This window comes from Halichoeres trimaculatus, unplaced genomic scaffold (assembly GCF_033239565.1).
Source record: "Halichoeres trimaculatus isolate MK-OKI-2021-1 unplaced genomic scaffold, fHalTri1.1 fHalTri1_scaffold_11, whole genome shotgun sequence".
In the NCBI taxonomy this organism is placed as follows: Eukaryota; Metazoa; Chordata; class Actinopteri; order Labriformes; family Labridae; genus Halichoeres; species Halichoeres trimaculatus.
The window spans coordinates 18,804,024-18,821,873 of record NW_027437189.1 but is presented as its reverse complement, the minus strand read 5'-3'; the positions used below and the strand labels follow the sequence as shown (position 1 = coordinate 18,821,873).

Genomic DNA, 17,850 nt, shown 5'->3' with positions numbered 1-17,850 from the left:
TGAAGGTGGTGATAGCAGGCTCGCTCGAAAAACAGATCTAAAGTTTCAGATACATTAAGAATAATGCTATTATCATCCTCTCTGATCATTTATGATGTACAATATCAGTGGAAACTCCCTTTGCCTCAGCTGCATCAGGCAGTGGTGATATGTGGCAAATTACTTTGATATTATTGATGTGTGAGACCAAGTTAAGTTAAGCTGACCAACCATGGCTAAATATTTCACACAACAGGTTCATAATTGTTTTCAAACTTTTCCCTACTTCTCCTTTATTCTTCTCAAAATCTGAACCTACAAAGCCACAACTCATGTTGTGTTATTGATAGATTAGAAGCTCAAAAACAGAGTGTGTGTGGCTGAGTATCTCGCTTATTAAATCTCCTGCTCTCCTCACATTCAGGCCATCTCTGCCAGCTGAGCCAGCAGCAGCAACAACACAGGATGTCTCTGGGACACTTCCAAGTGAGACGCATGCTCACTGCGGACGACATCCAGGACGATTTTGACTGGGACTCGATCGTCTAACTGGAGCTGCTGAAGGAACACAAAGACCCTAAAAAGACGTGTGATGTCAGGTGAGGTATGGAACTGACCGACCTGCTCCTTCCACCTGTGTGAAAAACAAAACAGAAGACAATCCACCCGAAAACAAACAGAAAAGTTGTTTTTTCTGATCTTGCTTGCCTTTTTTTCCTGGCACAAATGAACAATGAGTCTAAAGACAATCATTTAATTTTTAAGACTTCTGGGGAATTTGGACCAAGCCAATCTGTAAACATCGTCGGCAGTAAAAGAACATCTGGAGTTTCACCTGTCCCAACAGCGCTAAGAGGGTTACATGTACGCACATTATTTTATCAAGACTATTATAATATTTGTGTTCTCCACCATAACTTGAGCTATAGGTCTGGGGAGTTTTTGCCCTGCTGCCTGAAATGAACAACAACAACCATCAGTCTTTGGAGTCTTTCTGTCCTTTCCCATAATTAACAGGTCTGTCCATTTCACCCTTTTCTTTCTTTGTCCACTTTGTTACTGGGCACCTGTGTGGCTGTGGGCTCTCACAACCACTGACATAAAAAGGATATGTTGGAGGAAAGATGATCTGTTCTACTTGAATCTGTTAAGGTTGAGTTGAGCACCACTTGCTGGTCAAACAAGGCACCGTTTCGCTTCGTTATACACCACAGTGTGTTCTGTTTCTCTAACTTTTCTGTCACATATACGAAAGCGTATTGCATTCACTTGAAGAAAAAAAAAAAAAAACTCAGGTTTTTTTAATTTATTCTTCGGTTTGTTTTTATTATAATTTTTTTCTGTTTTTCTGATTAATATTTTTTTATTGGTTTGTTTTTTGTTGTAATTATTTCTGTTTTTATGAGTAATTTTTTTGTGGTAATTAATTTTGTTTTTCTGATTAATATTTTTTTATTGGTTTGTTTTTTGTTATAATTTTTTCCGTTTTTCGTGGTAATTTTTTCCTCCTGTTTTTAGGAGTAATTTTTTTTCCTGAAGTATGGAGCTACTTTGAAATCCCGTGAGAACCTCCAACCTGCAGACACTCCCGTGGATGTGTGGTGGCTCCTGTGTCCCGCACATAGGCTATATGCCTTATCCTTAATTTTCTACCGGTCTGTACTGGGTCAATAAAAGTAAGGTATTAGCCACACACAGTGTATGATACCCTTGTTATGTTTTCAACTTTATCCTTATATTTTATATTTTAAGCCTATCGTTCAATGTAATACTTAAGGAATAGACGAAGATTTGGCATTAAAAAATGCATTGCTTCTACACTGGAAAGCCAGTAGAAAGTTAAGGATAAGGCATATATGTGCGGAACAGGATCTCTGATCTGTGCGGGACACAGGAGCCACCACACATCCACGGGAGTCGTCTGCAGGTTGGAGGTTCTCACGGGATTTCGAAGAAGCTCGATACTTCAGGAAAAAAATTACTCCTAAAAACAGAAAAAATTATAACAAAAAAAAAAACGATAAAAAAATACTAATCAGAAAAACAAAATTAATTACCACAAAAAACAAACTGAAGAATAAATTACTCTGAAAAACCTGAGTTGTTTTTTTTCTTCAAGTGAATGCAATACGCTTCCGTACACATCAGAGTCCGGTTCTAATATTTTATGTTCATTTTAACTCATTCATTTTGTGTGGAATAACGCATAGTGTCAAGGTCTCAGGGTGTTTCATTTTTTCAAACCATGTCAGACCAACACAAAGAATTTACATCTCTACATGAGATGTTACCAAGTGCACCGTCAGTGTTCAGTTCCTAAAGGCAAAGCTTCCTCAAACCTTGGTCGAAAGGTTTCATGTCTTCATCTGTCAGTCAATAAGCTATCTGATCTATAAAATACTGTGGAATAAGCTTTTTCAGTGGCTCAGACAACAGACATTAACTAAGTGAAAACACAACTTTGGTTTGACTTTAAAAATATCAACAATAACAAAAGTTTCTGGAATATTAAACTTTTTTTTCTTATGTTTCACAGCTTTGGGAAAGTGCTTTTAAATTATGATGTGACAGGAAAGGTTATGTTATGTCAGAGATGAAGAGCAGTATTTTGCACAGCATCAAACTTGATCTCATATTGTGATTCAGAAAAAGAAATAGAAATAGAGAATATGTTGAGTGTTTCAAAAGACTGTTAAAAAACAACAGTTCAGCAATCGAGTAAAGACGTAACAAAACTCTCAACTTTTTTTTGTTTTTCTGTAATTTTTAATTTTGTCCATGTATACAAGTGTGTATAGTCCCCTCTGATTTCCTTTAACACAGCTCCATACAGCTTAAAAAATATAGAGAAGATAGAGGTCATTTGTCTGTATTAAAACAAAAAGCGGGACCTCAAAGTGCGCTTTGGTTCGGAGGATCTCAGTGCTGGTTGGAACGGTCAAAACAAGGTCTTGTTCTAGAAAAAAAAAAAAAGAAAAATCCTCTTTATTATTGCCATTAAATGCTGTATTACAGTGACCAGCATATATATCTTGTATGTGTGTGTGTGTGTGTTGTTGTCTTTGTAAATAGCAGTATGTTACTCCTACATTTGCCCTTGAAAAACAGACTGATGAAAAAAAAAAGGAGAGAGTATTTTGTTATTTGTCCTTCAGGAGTCACAGTATGTACATACCTTCACTTTATTGTAAATAAGTGAGTGATAAAAAAGAAAAGATGCCATTGGTGTTTTGTGTGTCAAAAATAATCTGTGTTTGGCGGTTCAGCGGTTGAAATCTGTTTCAGTGTTTATTAAAATGTTATTGACCATTTTTACTGCACTGACATTGCATCTGCTGTGTTTCTTTTATTAGCTGCTGGGATGTTTGCTGGTGCTGGAAAAGCTGCTGCTCTGCAAAAGTCATACTTGCGCCAGTTTTTCGATCGTCAAAATGAAAACTTTGATTTTTCAGGCATTAAACAACTCAAAAAGTGAAAGTTTTCGCAGTTATTAGATTCTTTTTCTCTTTGGCTCTGTGCCATCTTGACCACTACTAGCTTGTTGTCCAACAGGTGTCAGCCTAGTGCCAAGCGACAGTTTGTTTGCCCTCCATTGCATATAAACTTGAGAGACCACCCATGCACGCTGTGTGAAAGTAACACAATGTTCTAACTGTATTTATGTCTCCTTTTCATTAGGAAAAGAGCTTTAAAAGCTTCTTTCTTTTGCTACTGTCTGTCAGCCACAGATGTATGCTGTCACTTCTCTTTCCAGAAACAGGGCTGATGATTTAATAGGTCAAAACCGATGCTTGCTTTTAGTCACTGATTGCATAAACACTGTCAGACATTATGATGGGTAACTTGTAGTGAAGCTACTCTGTGTTGCAGACACTTTCTTGGCTGTAGACGCGGTGACAGAGGATTATTTAAAACAACTCAAAGCTCTGTTTACGTCTCCATTCATTCAGAAACAGCTTGTTGCTTTACTAACTTTCCTGCCTGTATAAACCTGCCAGTTATGTTTTGTAGTGCCTGTCTTGTCTTGATATATGACAACAGTCTAGTTATCTGTGTTTCCAAGAGAGTGTGTGTGTGCGTGTTTGTGTGTGCGTGCCACTGATATTGCAGGGTTTGCAAACAGGAGGGCTGGACGCGCACCAGGAGGAGAGCGTGTCCTGTTGGGCTGGACCGTGAAGGGCTGAAATCACCTAACTGCCCCAATCCAGACACCCTCCTCTCAGCCCAACCTGCCCCTTTGCTCCTCAGCCCGCCCAGCCCCACCACCACCAGTACCAGCACCCCTCCTCCACCGTAAGCTTACTTACTCACACACACACACTCTCTTTTCTTTCTCCTTCTGTGTGCCAGTCCCCCTCTCTCTGCTGCGCTCTCTCTCTCCCTCCACTTCCTCAAAGTGGCCAGATCTCCTCTTTTCTCTCTTATCCTCTTTACATCCCTGCAACACTCTTTTCCTCCTTCCTCCAGCTGTGAGAGCGGCCCGCTCTGCCTCTGTCTCCACTTCCACAAGTTAAAACGGATCTCAGTCACGCTACTTCACAAAACTTCTCCTGAAGACTTGATTTTCAAACTTGACCTTTTATTTTTTTGAACCTTAACCCTTACCCTCCGGAGAGGCTGCTTGCTGCGTCTGGCGTGTGCGAGACAGCGTGTGCGAGGGCTCCGGTGTCTTGCTCTTTGGCCCTGAGAGACTCCCCCTAAAAAATTGTGACTGAAGGAGAGAAGACCTCACCACCATGAATGTTCATCTGCTGCTCCTGTTGGCCCTGGTCGGCCCTTTCTGCGCCTTCACACATGCAAGTAAGTGAACTTTCTGCTATCACCGTCCTGCTGTTAGCACACCGTGTCCCCTCTCCTCCCTCTGCCTCCATGTGCCCACACCACCCCACTCTTTGTCTGCTGTAATCCGCTCTGATTGAACAATAAATCTGTGGAGGCTGCTTTTTACAAGATAAAACAAACTCACTTTGAATTAACAGAAATCCACAAAACAAGTCATTAAATTCTTTTGCTGAAATAGTTTCAAACTAATCAAGTTTGGGGTAATTTTCTTTAAAAACTGTAACAGTAAACCACTTTTGAGTCCCAGACAGAAATGGGGCCCGTATGTTCCATCCTGCCTGAGAGTCACCCTGTTGGAAAAGAAACTGTGGTTAAAGTGATAATTCAACAAAAAGAGGCCAAACCAAATGTCTAAGGAAGCCTGTGCTGATTTTGTCCCAGTCTTGGTATCTTTCGCTCTCTTTTACACACTCCTCCTGAGCTCTGGACAGCAGGAAAAGTTCGATTTGCCGACATGTGGGAGAAATGTGATGTAATAGCGGGAGCTCTGCCGCCTCATGTCTGTAAATTCTTGGCACTGGTAAAGAGGAGAAAGGAATATCCTCTGGAAAGCTCCCAAAACAGTGCACATGCAGAGGGAGGGGAGGGTCAGGGGGGGGCGGTAAACTGTAACATACACCGTACACATTTATCTGAAAGCTTACCCCTCCTCTCCTCTCACTTTACTCCTCATCTCTTGGTTTTCTCACCACTGGGGCCACTTTCTTCCTTTTTCCCTGATTGCCTTCTGCTTCCCTGCCTCATTCTCTCCCTCTGTGTATGTTTTCCCTCTCTCCTATTCTTTCTGTTTCCTCCCTTTGCCTTGACCAGCAGAGTTTGCCCTGTGGAAGCAGCAGGCACAGAGGGGGGTGTGGCTCAGGCCGGAGGGACTGCGGGGCAGGGCAGGGCTGCTGTGCGTGTGTGTATTAATAGAGAGAGGCTCTATATTTAAGAGGGTCATATGGATGAGAGAGGAGCAGAGAGAACACCCGCTACGTGATGAGCTTTAAGAGGCACCCCACCCTCTTTCACCCACGTGTTGTTGGACCCTGCAGAGCACCTCCCCCTTGGCATTTACCCATCTTTGGTGGGGTATCAAGCTTTACCACTTAAAATCCCCCTCCCCACCCCACTTCTACCCCTTCTCCTAACAGTCCTCTGCCTTTCTCCAGCTCTCTGCCCCCAACCAGCGTGATGGGTCTGGACCCCAGGAGACAGTGTTGGTGCAAAGAGGGTGTAGAGAGGGTGTAGAGAGGGACTGGGTCTATTTTTAAAGAGCAACCTTTGCCAGTAGGAGTCGAGGTTACATGCTCCATTTCTATGAACGTTTGTTTTTTTCAGAAAAAAAAAGTTTTTTAACTTGAAGAATGACTTCAGTTCAGCCGTACTCCTCCTCCAAAGACGGAGACAAAGAAAGGAGCTCCCTCCACATCAAGCTTTACAAATGGGGTCTTTTGACTCCTTGCGCCTGCTCACTTAACTAGCAAACCCCATGCATCCTGTAAAACCCTCCACCTCTTTCCTAACACTGCCCCCCTCCTCCTCCCCTCCCCGTCCGGTCTCCTTCTTAATGAGCTTTGTCTGCCTCTCTGCTCCTATAACATCCCCGTCACATCTGGCTGCTGAAGAGAGAGGTCAATGCCCTCTGTCCATGCCCGCTTCGAGGAGTGACTCAAATACTGCGCTCATACTTCAAATATGAGACACATGTGGGTAAAAGAAAGACGGTTTGGAAGGAGCGCTTCTCGTGTCAACTCAAAATCATTTTCAGACAGAAATTAAACATGCTCTGTCATACTTTTTCCACAAAGAGAAAGAAACATCTGTTTATGGAAAGGAGTATGAGGCCATCTTGGCTACTAAAGTCAGCAGGACAAGCTTCAGAGTGCTGTCCAAATGTCCCTGTGGAGTCTTCTTTTGTTGTGTTTTGTTCGTGTGAGTGTGTGACACAAATGTCTCATACCTTTAGCACCTATGTGTGCTGCTGCGTGAGGTATGGCGCAGGACAGAGAGGAGAAAAATGAAGCTGCTGACTCAGGAACACTTACACAACTGGGTGTGTGTCTAAAGATGTGGGAGTTGGATTTGATGGTCAGCAGGATCAGAAATGCACATTTTCTTGATACATTTCACAGTCAGCTGTCCCGCTCCTATCTGGGGTGTTGAGCTTAGTTTCAGCAAAGACAGGCGGCGTACAGTGATGCACCGTGAGTCGATTCAGTCATTTCGACAGCAGTTGCATGTCTTGTCATTCCTGCCGTGACTCATTACATGTTAGGAATTTAATCAGACCTGTTAAACGCAAGATTAAAGGCCCACTTGATCAAGGTCTGGACCAGTTTGTGCCCCTGGCGATAGAGTCCAGATGGAACCTGCTACATGCACTGCATCTAATTTAGACCAGGAGGAGAAGAAAAAAACAGCCTTCCTCCTGCTTAAAACCCTCAGTCAGTGCATGGCACAGCCCAGTATCTCCACAGCTGACTCCTACTGGTGGAGCGGGGGAGGTAACTCTGAGTGGTATCTCATCGTAGTGGAGTATGATGGGCAGGGCGCCTATCTCGCTCATATTTCCCTCCTCCAACGCTGCAAAAACATTCCTGAGCTCCAAAGGTGGACACTCTCACACTCCCTCGCTCCGTCTACACGGGTCCTCTCCCTCCCACACAGGACTGTGAATTAGCGGCTGTCTCTTTGTTTCACTCACACACGCACACACACACACAAACAGGGGCCTATGTGACAGCTGACTGTGATCGTAATGGATGGAAGCTGCTACTCCCTCTTTTCCTGTCCTACACTGTGCAGCGCTGTGCCCCCCTCACTTCTCAAACCTTTCTGGGGGTTTTTATTTACGCCAGGCAGGAGTGATGCTCAACATGGGGGGGCCCTCTGCCTTCGTCTCCCAGTGTTTAACTGAAGTCCTTCAACACTACACCTAGATTTAATCCTTTCATCTCTGCCTGCCTTTTAAACCCCACCTGTCCCCTTCTCAAACCTGTCTTTACAGATGCTGTCATTACCACTTGTTTGGTTTTGTGCTTTTTTTTTTAACCTTTTTGTGTCTTGTTTCCTTTAAACTTCTTCTTTATTAGTGACTCCATCCCTTTTTCCCCATGCAGTAGCAGACAAACCATAGTTAAACCCATACACGAACAAACTCTTGCAGTAGGAACTCATTGGCTCTTGCTAAGACTTGCTGAATAGCGGGTGATTTCAGGCTGTTTCGTGCTCCACATTGAAATGGATGCAAGAGGGAGCACGTGTGGTCTAAATGATGTAATGGTGGGTAAAATGACCTGGGTGCACCACCAAACATTTGGAATAATGAGGCGGACGCCGCAGTTACGTAAACCATCCTCAGTCTAGGACTGAAAGAGTGAAAAAGAAACTGGAACTGCTTCCAACTCTGCTTCTGCTTCTGCTTGCTAAGAGGTGCACGAGGCTGAGTTTCATTGAGATGTCTCTGCTGTTGTTTCTGTGTGTTTGATTATCAGTACACACATGAAAAGAGTCTAAAGAGACATGTCGTACGATTTGAAAAAAGGAAAATCCCCCTGCTTCATGCTAACTACTACACACAGACACACTTCATGCTGCGTGCAGAGAATGAAAACCAAAGACAGACTCCAGCTCACAATGAAGTCAGGCAGCAAAGAAAGACAGGACTCCCCTCCATCCTCCCTTTCTTTCTCACTCTCTCCAGGGATTCAACCTTCCCAAAGGTTTCAGCAGCAACAAACCTCTCCTTAGGGAGTGGCAGGGTCAAGCAAAGAAAGGTGGACTAGGAGTAGATTAGAAGGAGACAAGAGGAGAGGGGGACGTGGATCGCAACAATCTCTCTGCTTTACTCACTCATGCAGCTGTATTTAGGATCACCAGCGCGGTGGGGAGGAAATACTACGCTGAGCTAATTGTGGGAACTGTACACATAATGAAACAATTGTTAACAGAGGTTGAAGGGGCAATTACGCGTAGCGCACATAGCCATAGTCAGTGAAGCACAGACCGTTTTATCATCGCTCACAGACGTTCCAAACAAACAGAGTGAGTGGCCTTGAAAAAGCCCCTTCAGTGCTCTGCAGTAGTGGGAACAAATGTTTTGTTATATTTACCCCTCCTGTTGCTAATGAACACACCAGGCAACACAGGACTAGGAATAACTGTGCCGGTGGTTAGACAAATCTGGGATTCAGAGTTATTTTTACCTCTGTTGAGTATTCTCACTTTTTTAAGAACAATCAAAGATGGAGGGAGCGTGATGTCAGATTCTAAGATTAGAAAAACAGCAAAGACGCTCTCCTGGTCTCTGGCGTCAAAGCTAACAGGGTGAAGGTTTTTTTTTTTTTCCCCAAAGAGAAGAAGCCATTTCAGGCCAACATGTTGTCAGTGGAAAGTTAACTGCAGACCATAATTTCAGTGCCACATTGAAATCTACCTCCTTAATCTTGACGCTGTGCTGTCCAGGCTAAGCTTTCAGTTGTGGCAGGGAGGATGTTGTACGTGGGAAGATGGAGCTGAGGCTATTGGAGGGAAATTATTAGGTTGAACCGAGGCTGCTGCATAGTCCAGACCTTGATGAGAGACCAAAAGTCAAATACATGGCTTTATGCAGTCTCTCTGTACACAACAGGAACCTTCATTTTACTGCAGGAAAACTTGATTCTGAATTTAGTTCATCATTCAGACGCAATAGATTGAAAATATGTTTATATTGCACAATTTCCTACACATCGCTGTTCTTGCTCCAAAACTGTATGACTGATTTATCCTCTCTGAGAGAAACTCTAGATCTCCCAGTTGTTTCTCACAAGATCAGGCGTTGTCCCTGCTGCCCCACCCTCTAATGACTGCACATGTTAAGCGTCTCAGGGTTAACAAGCATTCTCGAGCTCTCTCCGATCACGCCGGCTGCTGCACTGAGCTTCTTCCTCCACAGGAAATGAGGCAAAGGATGTGGCATGCCAGTGCTCTAACGCAGATCCTCCAAGACAGGATGAAGGGGGGACGTATATTTTATGAAGTCACGGGGTGCGGCGGTCATGCTGTCACGGTAGCCATTTGCTGGCAGAGTTTTACAGGAGGGTGTGAGAAAGAGGAAAGGTCATGTCAGCTCGTCGTTATGGCAGGAAGGAATCTAAACGTTCAGCTTTGACTTCTCTTACACATCCTGATAAACTTTGGAGCCAGCTTCCCTTCTGTCCTTATGTAATACGTTGAATTCGTCCATCCATGCATGTTTGTGAACACATCTCTGACCTCTTTCTGCTCTCCTCAGGCCCCACAGAGATCCCTTCACTTGATGTTGTTACCGAAGAGGCTGTACCTGAAGTCCCTGAGGAGACAGAGGCTCCAAAAGAAGAGCTCACTGTTGTCACTGAAGCTCCTGCTACAGAGCCAGCAGCAGCTCCAGAAGAACTGGTAACAGAAGCTGCCACAGAGGCCCCTCCTGCAGACGTCACAGCCAACACCGAGGAGCAAGTCGCGGAGACAGAAGCACCCACTGAAGCTGCTCCTGCTGCTCCTGCTGCTACTGAGGCTGTAGAGCCTGTTATCACTGAAGCTCCCGCCGCAGAGACTGAAGCTCCCCCAGCTCCTGCTGTGACTGAAGCTCCCGCAGAGGTAGAAGAGGAGGAGCCTGTGGCGACGGCAGCCGCAGAGACTGAAGGAGATGATGTTGTTGTGGAAGGAGGAGAGGGTGAGGAGTGTGTGAGATGAATGCTGGGATGTTTTAGAGGTTGTCTGCTATTTTTTTTGTTCTCTTTGCTGTAGTGACTTGAGAAAAAAAAAGAGGGATGGCACATATTTATCCAGCAGGATGGACCAGTAAGACCTGATGCAACTCATTAGTAATGTTGAATTCACATTCACCTGACCAGTCCAAAAAAATATCTTGTTTCAAGTTATTTAAAGATAAAAATTAGGTCTGACTCGTTCATAACAAGTTAAAAAAAATGGAACAAGAGAAAAATTAATTGTATTGTATCATTTTTCTAGTTTTAAGCAAATTTTTCTTGTTCCATTGGCAGATTTTTTTTTGTACTGACTACAAGCAATTTAGACCTCATTTTTGTCTTAAAATAACTTGAAACGTAATAATTTCCCTCAACTGGACAGATGAATGTGGCTCAAATCAAATATAAAAAAACAACTTAGACAGGAAAGACAACAACTTAAAATAAGACAAAATCACTTGATAAGATTTCAGTTTCTGCAGTGTAGAGCAGGGGTGGCCAACCAGTCAGAGACCAAGAGCCACAAAAATGACCGTGGTACTACGGAGAGCCACATCACGCACAGGGTCTTACAAACACACTTCCTCTCACACATAAAAAAAAATTACATAAAATGAAAATCAATACATTTCCAATTTTCAAAGCAAGGTTTATTATGTTTGTTAGTGTGTTTTAATTCATACTAGAGAAGAGAAACTGAAACTTAAGTATCAATCTGTACACCCAAACACTGATCAACACTGATCCCAATGTTGGCATCAGTATATCAATATTTTAGATCGATCAGCACACCACTACTATTAACTATATACATATTTTTATGAATGGATCGAAGAGTGGCATGCTGAAAGGCAAATGCCACATGCAGCTCCTGAGCCACAGGTTGGCCACCCCTGGTGTAGAGAAAACAATAGCTCATTGAAAAGTGTTCAAAAGGACAGACATTGCTCAAATTTGTTTTGTTTTTTTTTCACATTTACTGCAACTTTTAAATAAAAAAGAAGCTATCTTTATTATTGCACAGTGTAATGAGCTGCGTCAGTGCAAACATGGAGAAAACATATTTTAGGGGCATTCTGTCTCCTTTAATTTCTCTTTAGTGTGGTGTAAACACCTACTTTCATAGTGTTAGGGTTATGTACTTTCCTCAACACCTATGGCAGGTTAGAAAAAGTTATTTTTCCTAAATAGGGGGGATGTAATCTCTCCTCATTCTACTCAAAATGGGCTGTGAAAGATGCTGTTCAGGTCTAATACTGAAAAGAGTTTTCGAAAAAGTTTCTGCAGGTTACAAATCTTCATTCAGAGTAAAAATTAGATAAAGCATGAAAAATGATTTATCAAGGCAGCTACTTTAATGACCTCTAACTGTGTCCCACAGATGAATCCAGCTCTGGTCAGGTAGTTGGCATCGTGATCGGCGCTCTGCTGGCAGTGATCATTGTCATCGCTGTGGTGATTGCTGTGGTGAGGAGGATGGGCAAATACTCGTAAGTACTTCTCCTTTTGTCAGAAACACACACATGCACACATCAGACTGGACTCAATGTGGATGCTGAATGTGAATGTTGCGCTGTGACTCATCACTTCTGGCTCCCTCCTAATATGGAGTTTAACAGCCTGAGCTTTGAGTCATCCTGTGATGAAATAACACAGGCAGTGATGTAATGGCTCGTGGAGATGGAGCTGCTGAGTGTGATAAGATGACCCAGCATGCCCTGCACCAGCTGGGTTACATCTGTGAAACACATTTAAATCTTGATGCTCACACAGAACACACCCTCCCCGCCTGAGAAGACTGTCATGAGCTGCATGTTTTGTTAATGACGAATGTTTCTTGTGTCACAGGTCTGCCAAGAACAAAAAACCAACGAAAAAAGACAGCCATTTGGTTTCTGTAAATTTCCTCCGTTTGATTCCTCCTGCTAATCTCTTTGACACCTTGCCCATTGTGATCCTAACTCACAAACATGTAACAGATGTTTTCCCCCTAAAACCCACCCTAAAAAAAGGTTGTTGCTGCTCTCTCTGACATTCAGTGGCCCTTTGAGGAAAATTTGTGTATTCATCATGACAAGTGGCTGCATTGGGCCATGAAATGAGCTTGTTTATTGACTCAGTGTCTGTCTGTGTGGCTAATGGTCGCCAAGCAGCCTGCTTTTATATCTGTTGCTCCTTCCAAACAGAAGCCTCTGTGTTTGTCAGGGGTGCAGCAGCAACACAAAAACCACTATTTGGTGTTTTTAATTAAGGGGCTAATAACTGGTCTTTCTGTGATCAATTATGCATTTTAAACTTGTTTATTTTACAGTTTATCATTACGAGATCTTCAATGACTCTAGGCACACTCTGAAAGGGGTAAATGTAGTCAAAAAACTAATCTTGTCTTAAAAACAACCTGGCTTTCAGAAAAAAAAAATTCTTTTAAGGTTTCGATAAATACTCCTCATGTACAACTTTTTTTTTTTTTTTTGTATATTCACCTATATGTTTAATCTTTAAATTAATCTCCCAACAAGCTTTGTCCCTAGCTTACTTTATCTTTTGCCGACCTCTATCTGTTGTGTTGTCAGTTTCTTTGTCCCCTGAAAGTAGATCAAGTAATCTATAAGGTGAAATTAGACGCCAAGACGCCTATAGAAGAAAACCATTTACACGACAACGCTTCATCTGAAAACGCGAAAACGCAGTGGAAAAAAAAATCTATGTTTACACGGAAACGCCAAGGGACTTAAAAACTCTGTAGTAAGCATGCCAGGCCTGCAGGTGGTGCTATAACGGTCTTGTCCAGAAGCAGCTTCGGGAGATCTCCACCGATGTAGAGTTGAGACGATCATCTGGTGTATTGGGCAATACTAAGTGCAAAAGTGGAGGAGCAGATGCACATTTTGTATGAAGACAGTCAGCAGATACAGCAGCACAACACGGTAGTTAGTGACGATCGTAACAACAGTACTGTTGTCTTGTATGCGCTCGCGCAAGGCAGAATGTGACGGCAGCATTTCAACTGAAAACGCCAGTTTACACAGCAACGGTGTCGGCAGCGTTTCAGAAAAATCCCACTCTGGAGGCCGTTTTAAAAAGTTTGCGTTTTAGGTCGGCTGAAACGCCGTTTCCGTGTAAACGCGAGGCTGAAACGCAACAAAACTTTTGCGTTTCACACTAAAACCGTTGTCGTGTGAACGGCCCCTAAATACTGTCAAGATTACTACTGTTAACCCAGTCAGTCTTTTCCATGCACTGTCTGACTCTCTTTACTTTTCCCCACAGCCCTTGAGGAAGAAGTCAGCCAAGCAGCAGGAGCGCCCAAAGTTCTGGAAATTCTGAACTACTGAGCCGTGACGTCATATCTGATCCTGAAAACAAGCACGATACCAGAACTTAACTCATCTAACCAGGACTCTGGACTGTTGCCAAAAAAAAAAAAATTGAAGGGGGAGGGAGACTTGTGTGTGTTTATGTATGTACTGTATGTATGCAAGACAAGAGGGGTACATGAGCAAACATCCTCACCTCCCCCCTGTCACCTCCTTTACCCCCCTGGAGCCGCTAATATAAAAGGCTCTGTCCTCCCCTACTCGCCTCACAGAGAACAAAACAAGGTGACGGCAGGGTGTCACAAAGGATTTCAAGCCTTTTTAAGTGTTTAAAAAAAGAGAGAGGGAGAGAAGAGGGAAAATGTTGGGGATTATCTGTCATCTTGGGATAAAACCTCTCTTCTTTTAAAGAGCGGCTGATTTAGATTTGAATGGAAGTTTAAGAGGACTAAAAAAGGAAAAACTGCCAAAAGTAACGTGAATTAAACACAGAAACAGTGGGAGAGGCAAAGAAGGTGGGACAGACTGTTACAAATTCCACAGGATGTATATACAATGCAAGAGGACTACATAGTATTCAGTTGAAGACTTTCTCATATGTTGCAGTTGCATAGGCTAGCATTTGATATTATTGAATACTCAGAACAAACAGGCAGCCGTAGGCTATTGTAAAACTATCAGGCTCTTAGGGCTCCCCTGAGCATTAGTTGAAGCATTTTCTCACAGAATCCCACAAATGTTGGCCAACTGTATGAAGCACTGTGTGCAGAGGTTGTTCTGACATTACACTCTTTAGCTCTGAGGGCTAGCACGAGGCTAGCAGACAAGAAAAGGCACCCTCATTTGCAAGAGTAACGTGACATTCTGCCCACTTTAACACTGACGTATAAAAACCTAATACATATCTGTGAAATTTAGCAGAAGGGTTTGTGCCACTGTCTCTGGTATTCTCTAGGTAGTTGGGGGGATTTTAACTTTTGAAGTGCATTATTAATGTGAATTGACTGTACTTTTTAACTGCCAACCCATTCCAAAAAGAACAGCTTTGTTGACCTCTGGCATGTTCCTTATGAAGGCATTCATAACCAGTGGTTCTTAGACATAGAGATAGCATTGTCCTTACAATGTATTCATAGTACTTCTGTTGATAGTTAGATTACCAGAACAGCCTCCAGTCTTTATATTTAGCTAAACCCAGATTGAGTGCAGAGGATGACGTTTTACAGTTGCACTTAGCTTTAGTGCACAGTGTTTGGCAGCAATGCCCGTTTTGTTATTGTTGCAACTGTAAGTGTGCTAAATGGGTGTACAAATAATGAAGTCTCAGCTTAACTCTGCTTGCTTTACAAACTCGTTTAATATGTGCACTGAATGAGTGTTGTAATGTTAAATGAATAGGCTTTAGACACTGCAAATGTTTGCAACGACATGTGTTTTGTTTCCTCCCTTCTGCTTTGCCACATTTTATCAGTTCTAGGACTTAAATTTGTTTGAACCCTTTTAATTTAATTGCAGTGTTTCATGTTCATACTGTTTCAATAAAAAACTGAAAACACTCCATAAAATGTGTTTCTCTATTGATAACTGAAAGCTTGTCTTTTGGGTGGGAAAAATCCCCGACTTCCTGGATTTCTTTTCTGTGTATTGTGCTTTTTTTTTTTGGTCCAGGATATTTCCTATTAATTCGATGACATAGTTAGCATGGAAACACTTACAGTCAACACATTCTTGAGCTGCACTGTATTCAGCCTTCAGTGAGAGGAAAAAGCGCTTGTGAAAATTAAATTCTCATGACGCTTATTTTGTATTTCTAAGTGCAACTCCACACATCATTAAGCGGAGTCCACAGGGGCAGCATCCAGCTCGCTCTGATTGGCCTGTTCGAGTAATGCTTCAGATTGAAAAAACACACCTCCTTTTCAGCAAGAAGGCAAACAACACCAAATATGGAGGGGCATATGGCCTTAAACCGTTGAGTCGGTTGAGCCCTCTGACAGTTAGGTGTGTTTTTTATGTCATGTTGTGGACTTTTTTCATACACTGCTGTTAAGCTCAGGCAAGGCTCCAACAGAAGGCTGCGAGCTGCACAGAGATGCTCTGTGTCTGGCTTCCTCTGCTCCGTGTGGTTTTAGGCAGCGGCCCAACGCCCACCACCCCAGCCTCTGCCCCACCGGCGAGCTTCAGAGCTCTCTGTAGCTCACTCTCTCGCCTCAGACTGCTGGGAACAATGGAGTCTTTTGAGAGAGGCAGATGGAGAGGCTATGGGCCGTGGCTGTGAAGCTGTTCGCCAGCAGCTCCCTCTTTCTCTCTCCTTCAGCAAGGGGGGAATTTTGAACATCGCTACAGGGTGGAGTCACTTCCTGGGTGGGCCTTGCATTGATCATGTGCATTTGGACATAAAAACACTTAGAGATACTTTAACAGAGAGCTCAGTCACTGACTGAGCACTCTGGGAAGATGAACACATGTTTAAACTATTATAACGGTCATGCTCCAGAAAAAATGTCCCAGCAGAGTCAGCTATTAAAACATCATAAAAGTGTATGAATCACTGAGAGTCTGGGTCGGATTCATGACGCATGGTTAAAACGACACACACAGGTCTGTCCTCTTATTCATTATCTCATTCAGCATAAAAGCTTCCTGCTTATTTTGCAGTCTGCTGGTTTAAGTAAAAGGTGAGTGTGGGGGCCCTGCTGATTCTCATGTGAATGAGTTTCTGGGTCTCATCTTCACATAACATTCAAGTTTATATACATATACACATTGTGTCAATCCACAAATCTCTGTAAAGAAGTGACAAACAAGGAAGGGAGAGCTGGGCTTAATCAGACAGCTGGATGAGGAAATGTGCTTCCTTCCAAATAAAACTCGACGGGTATATTTAGATTTAACAGAGGATTGAATGTTTACATTCATTTCTCCCTGTACAGTGGGGACCAGAAGTTCCAGGTTACTTTTAGCAGAGTGGGAGATTATTTTTGAGACGGCACACACTGAAGAAACCTGCTGCCTGCGCTGGTCATCATTTTATTTGCACAGAAGCTATTCATGTCCACTCATCAGTTTTGTAATCCTCACAGAGTAAAGGAAGCACAGATTGAAAAACAATGACAGAATGAGGTTTTCCTAAATCCAGCATGATAAAAACATCAGGCTGATCCCAACACATTGTTGTTGTTTTTTTGGTAAAGGAGGCTTTCCAATTTGCAAGTAGGGGCAGAGCCAAACTTTTTTGACTGGAGTGACCAAACACGGGACTGACTTTAGCAGGCATGTCATATTCCTGGATATTTCTTTTATTTTACTTTAAAACCTTATTAGCATTATTTCGCAAAGCTAAACAAAAGATGTTTGATCTAAATGAAAATAAAACCAAAAGACAAATATCTAACTCAGACATGAAAAAAAGCTGTGAGTAGTGTGATGCAATGCAGCCCAAATGGTTTATATAATGTCAGTACAGCCAGTACCTAAACACTGTTTGGGAATTTGGTTTGGCCAATCAGAATTTAGAGGGTGTCCTGGCCAACTCTGCACCCCCTTAAAATACCCCTTTTGACAAGTTTTTGCTTTTTTTTTTTTCTCCCAAAAATCCCATCAGTGCTACCTGTTCTAACAAATACATGCACAATTACAAGAAAGAATGCAAATGGACCTGTTATGTGGACCTGTGGATTATAAAACCACTTACTCTTATCTTTTAAGCCAAAGAAAGGAAGAAAGAAAAAAAAACGACTTAAATAAATGTGATCGGTTGTCTTTCAGACACCAGTTTTTGATATGTTTTATAACTTACAGTAGATAATGCCTTATCTCCTGGGATTGTTTAAAGGCTCCCTGGTCTGTGTCACTAAGCCTGGTTCAGCCTCGTCTTCCAGGTATATGTGTACCTGGACTGATGGACTCACCCTGGATCCCCATCACAGTTTCAACCACATATCATCCTGAACCAATTCAAAAGGATCCCCATCAGGTTTTTCTAATCTTCTTTGTTG

The 17,850-nt window shown here is 42.7% G+C and overlaps 2 protein-coding genes across 3 annotated transcripts in view; both read left to right on the top strand.

Annotated features, from left to right (window-relative positions):
* The window catches only part of LOC141799678 (forkhead box protein J3-like), a 75,461-nt gene extending 74,180 nt beyond the window's left edge, over positions 1-1,281 (top strand). For both annotated transcript variants that reach the window (XM_074681993.1, XM_074681992.1), the window contains exon 13: positions 404-1,281. In XM_074681993.1, the coding sequence (XP_074538094.1) occupies positions 404-528 (125 nt within the window). In that variant the 3' untranslated portion in view covers positions 529-1,281. The remainder of the gene's footprint in view (positions 1-403) is intronic.
* A 3,010-nt stretch (positions 1,282-4,291) lies between these two features.
* pdpn (podoplanin) lies at positions 4,292-15,363 on the top strand. The gene is made up of 4 exons (XM_074680587.1): positions 4,292-4,779; positions 10,079-10,498; positions 11,917-12,025; positions 13,806-15,363. Exons 1-4 carry the CDS (start codon positions 4,716-4,718, stop codon positions 13,810-13,812), a joined length of 600 nt encoding a protein of 199 aa, XP_074536688.1. The 5' UTR covers positions 4,292-4,715; the 3' UTR covers positions 13,813-15,363.
* The last annotated feature ends 2,487 nt before the right edge of the window (positions 15,364-17,850 follow it).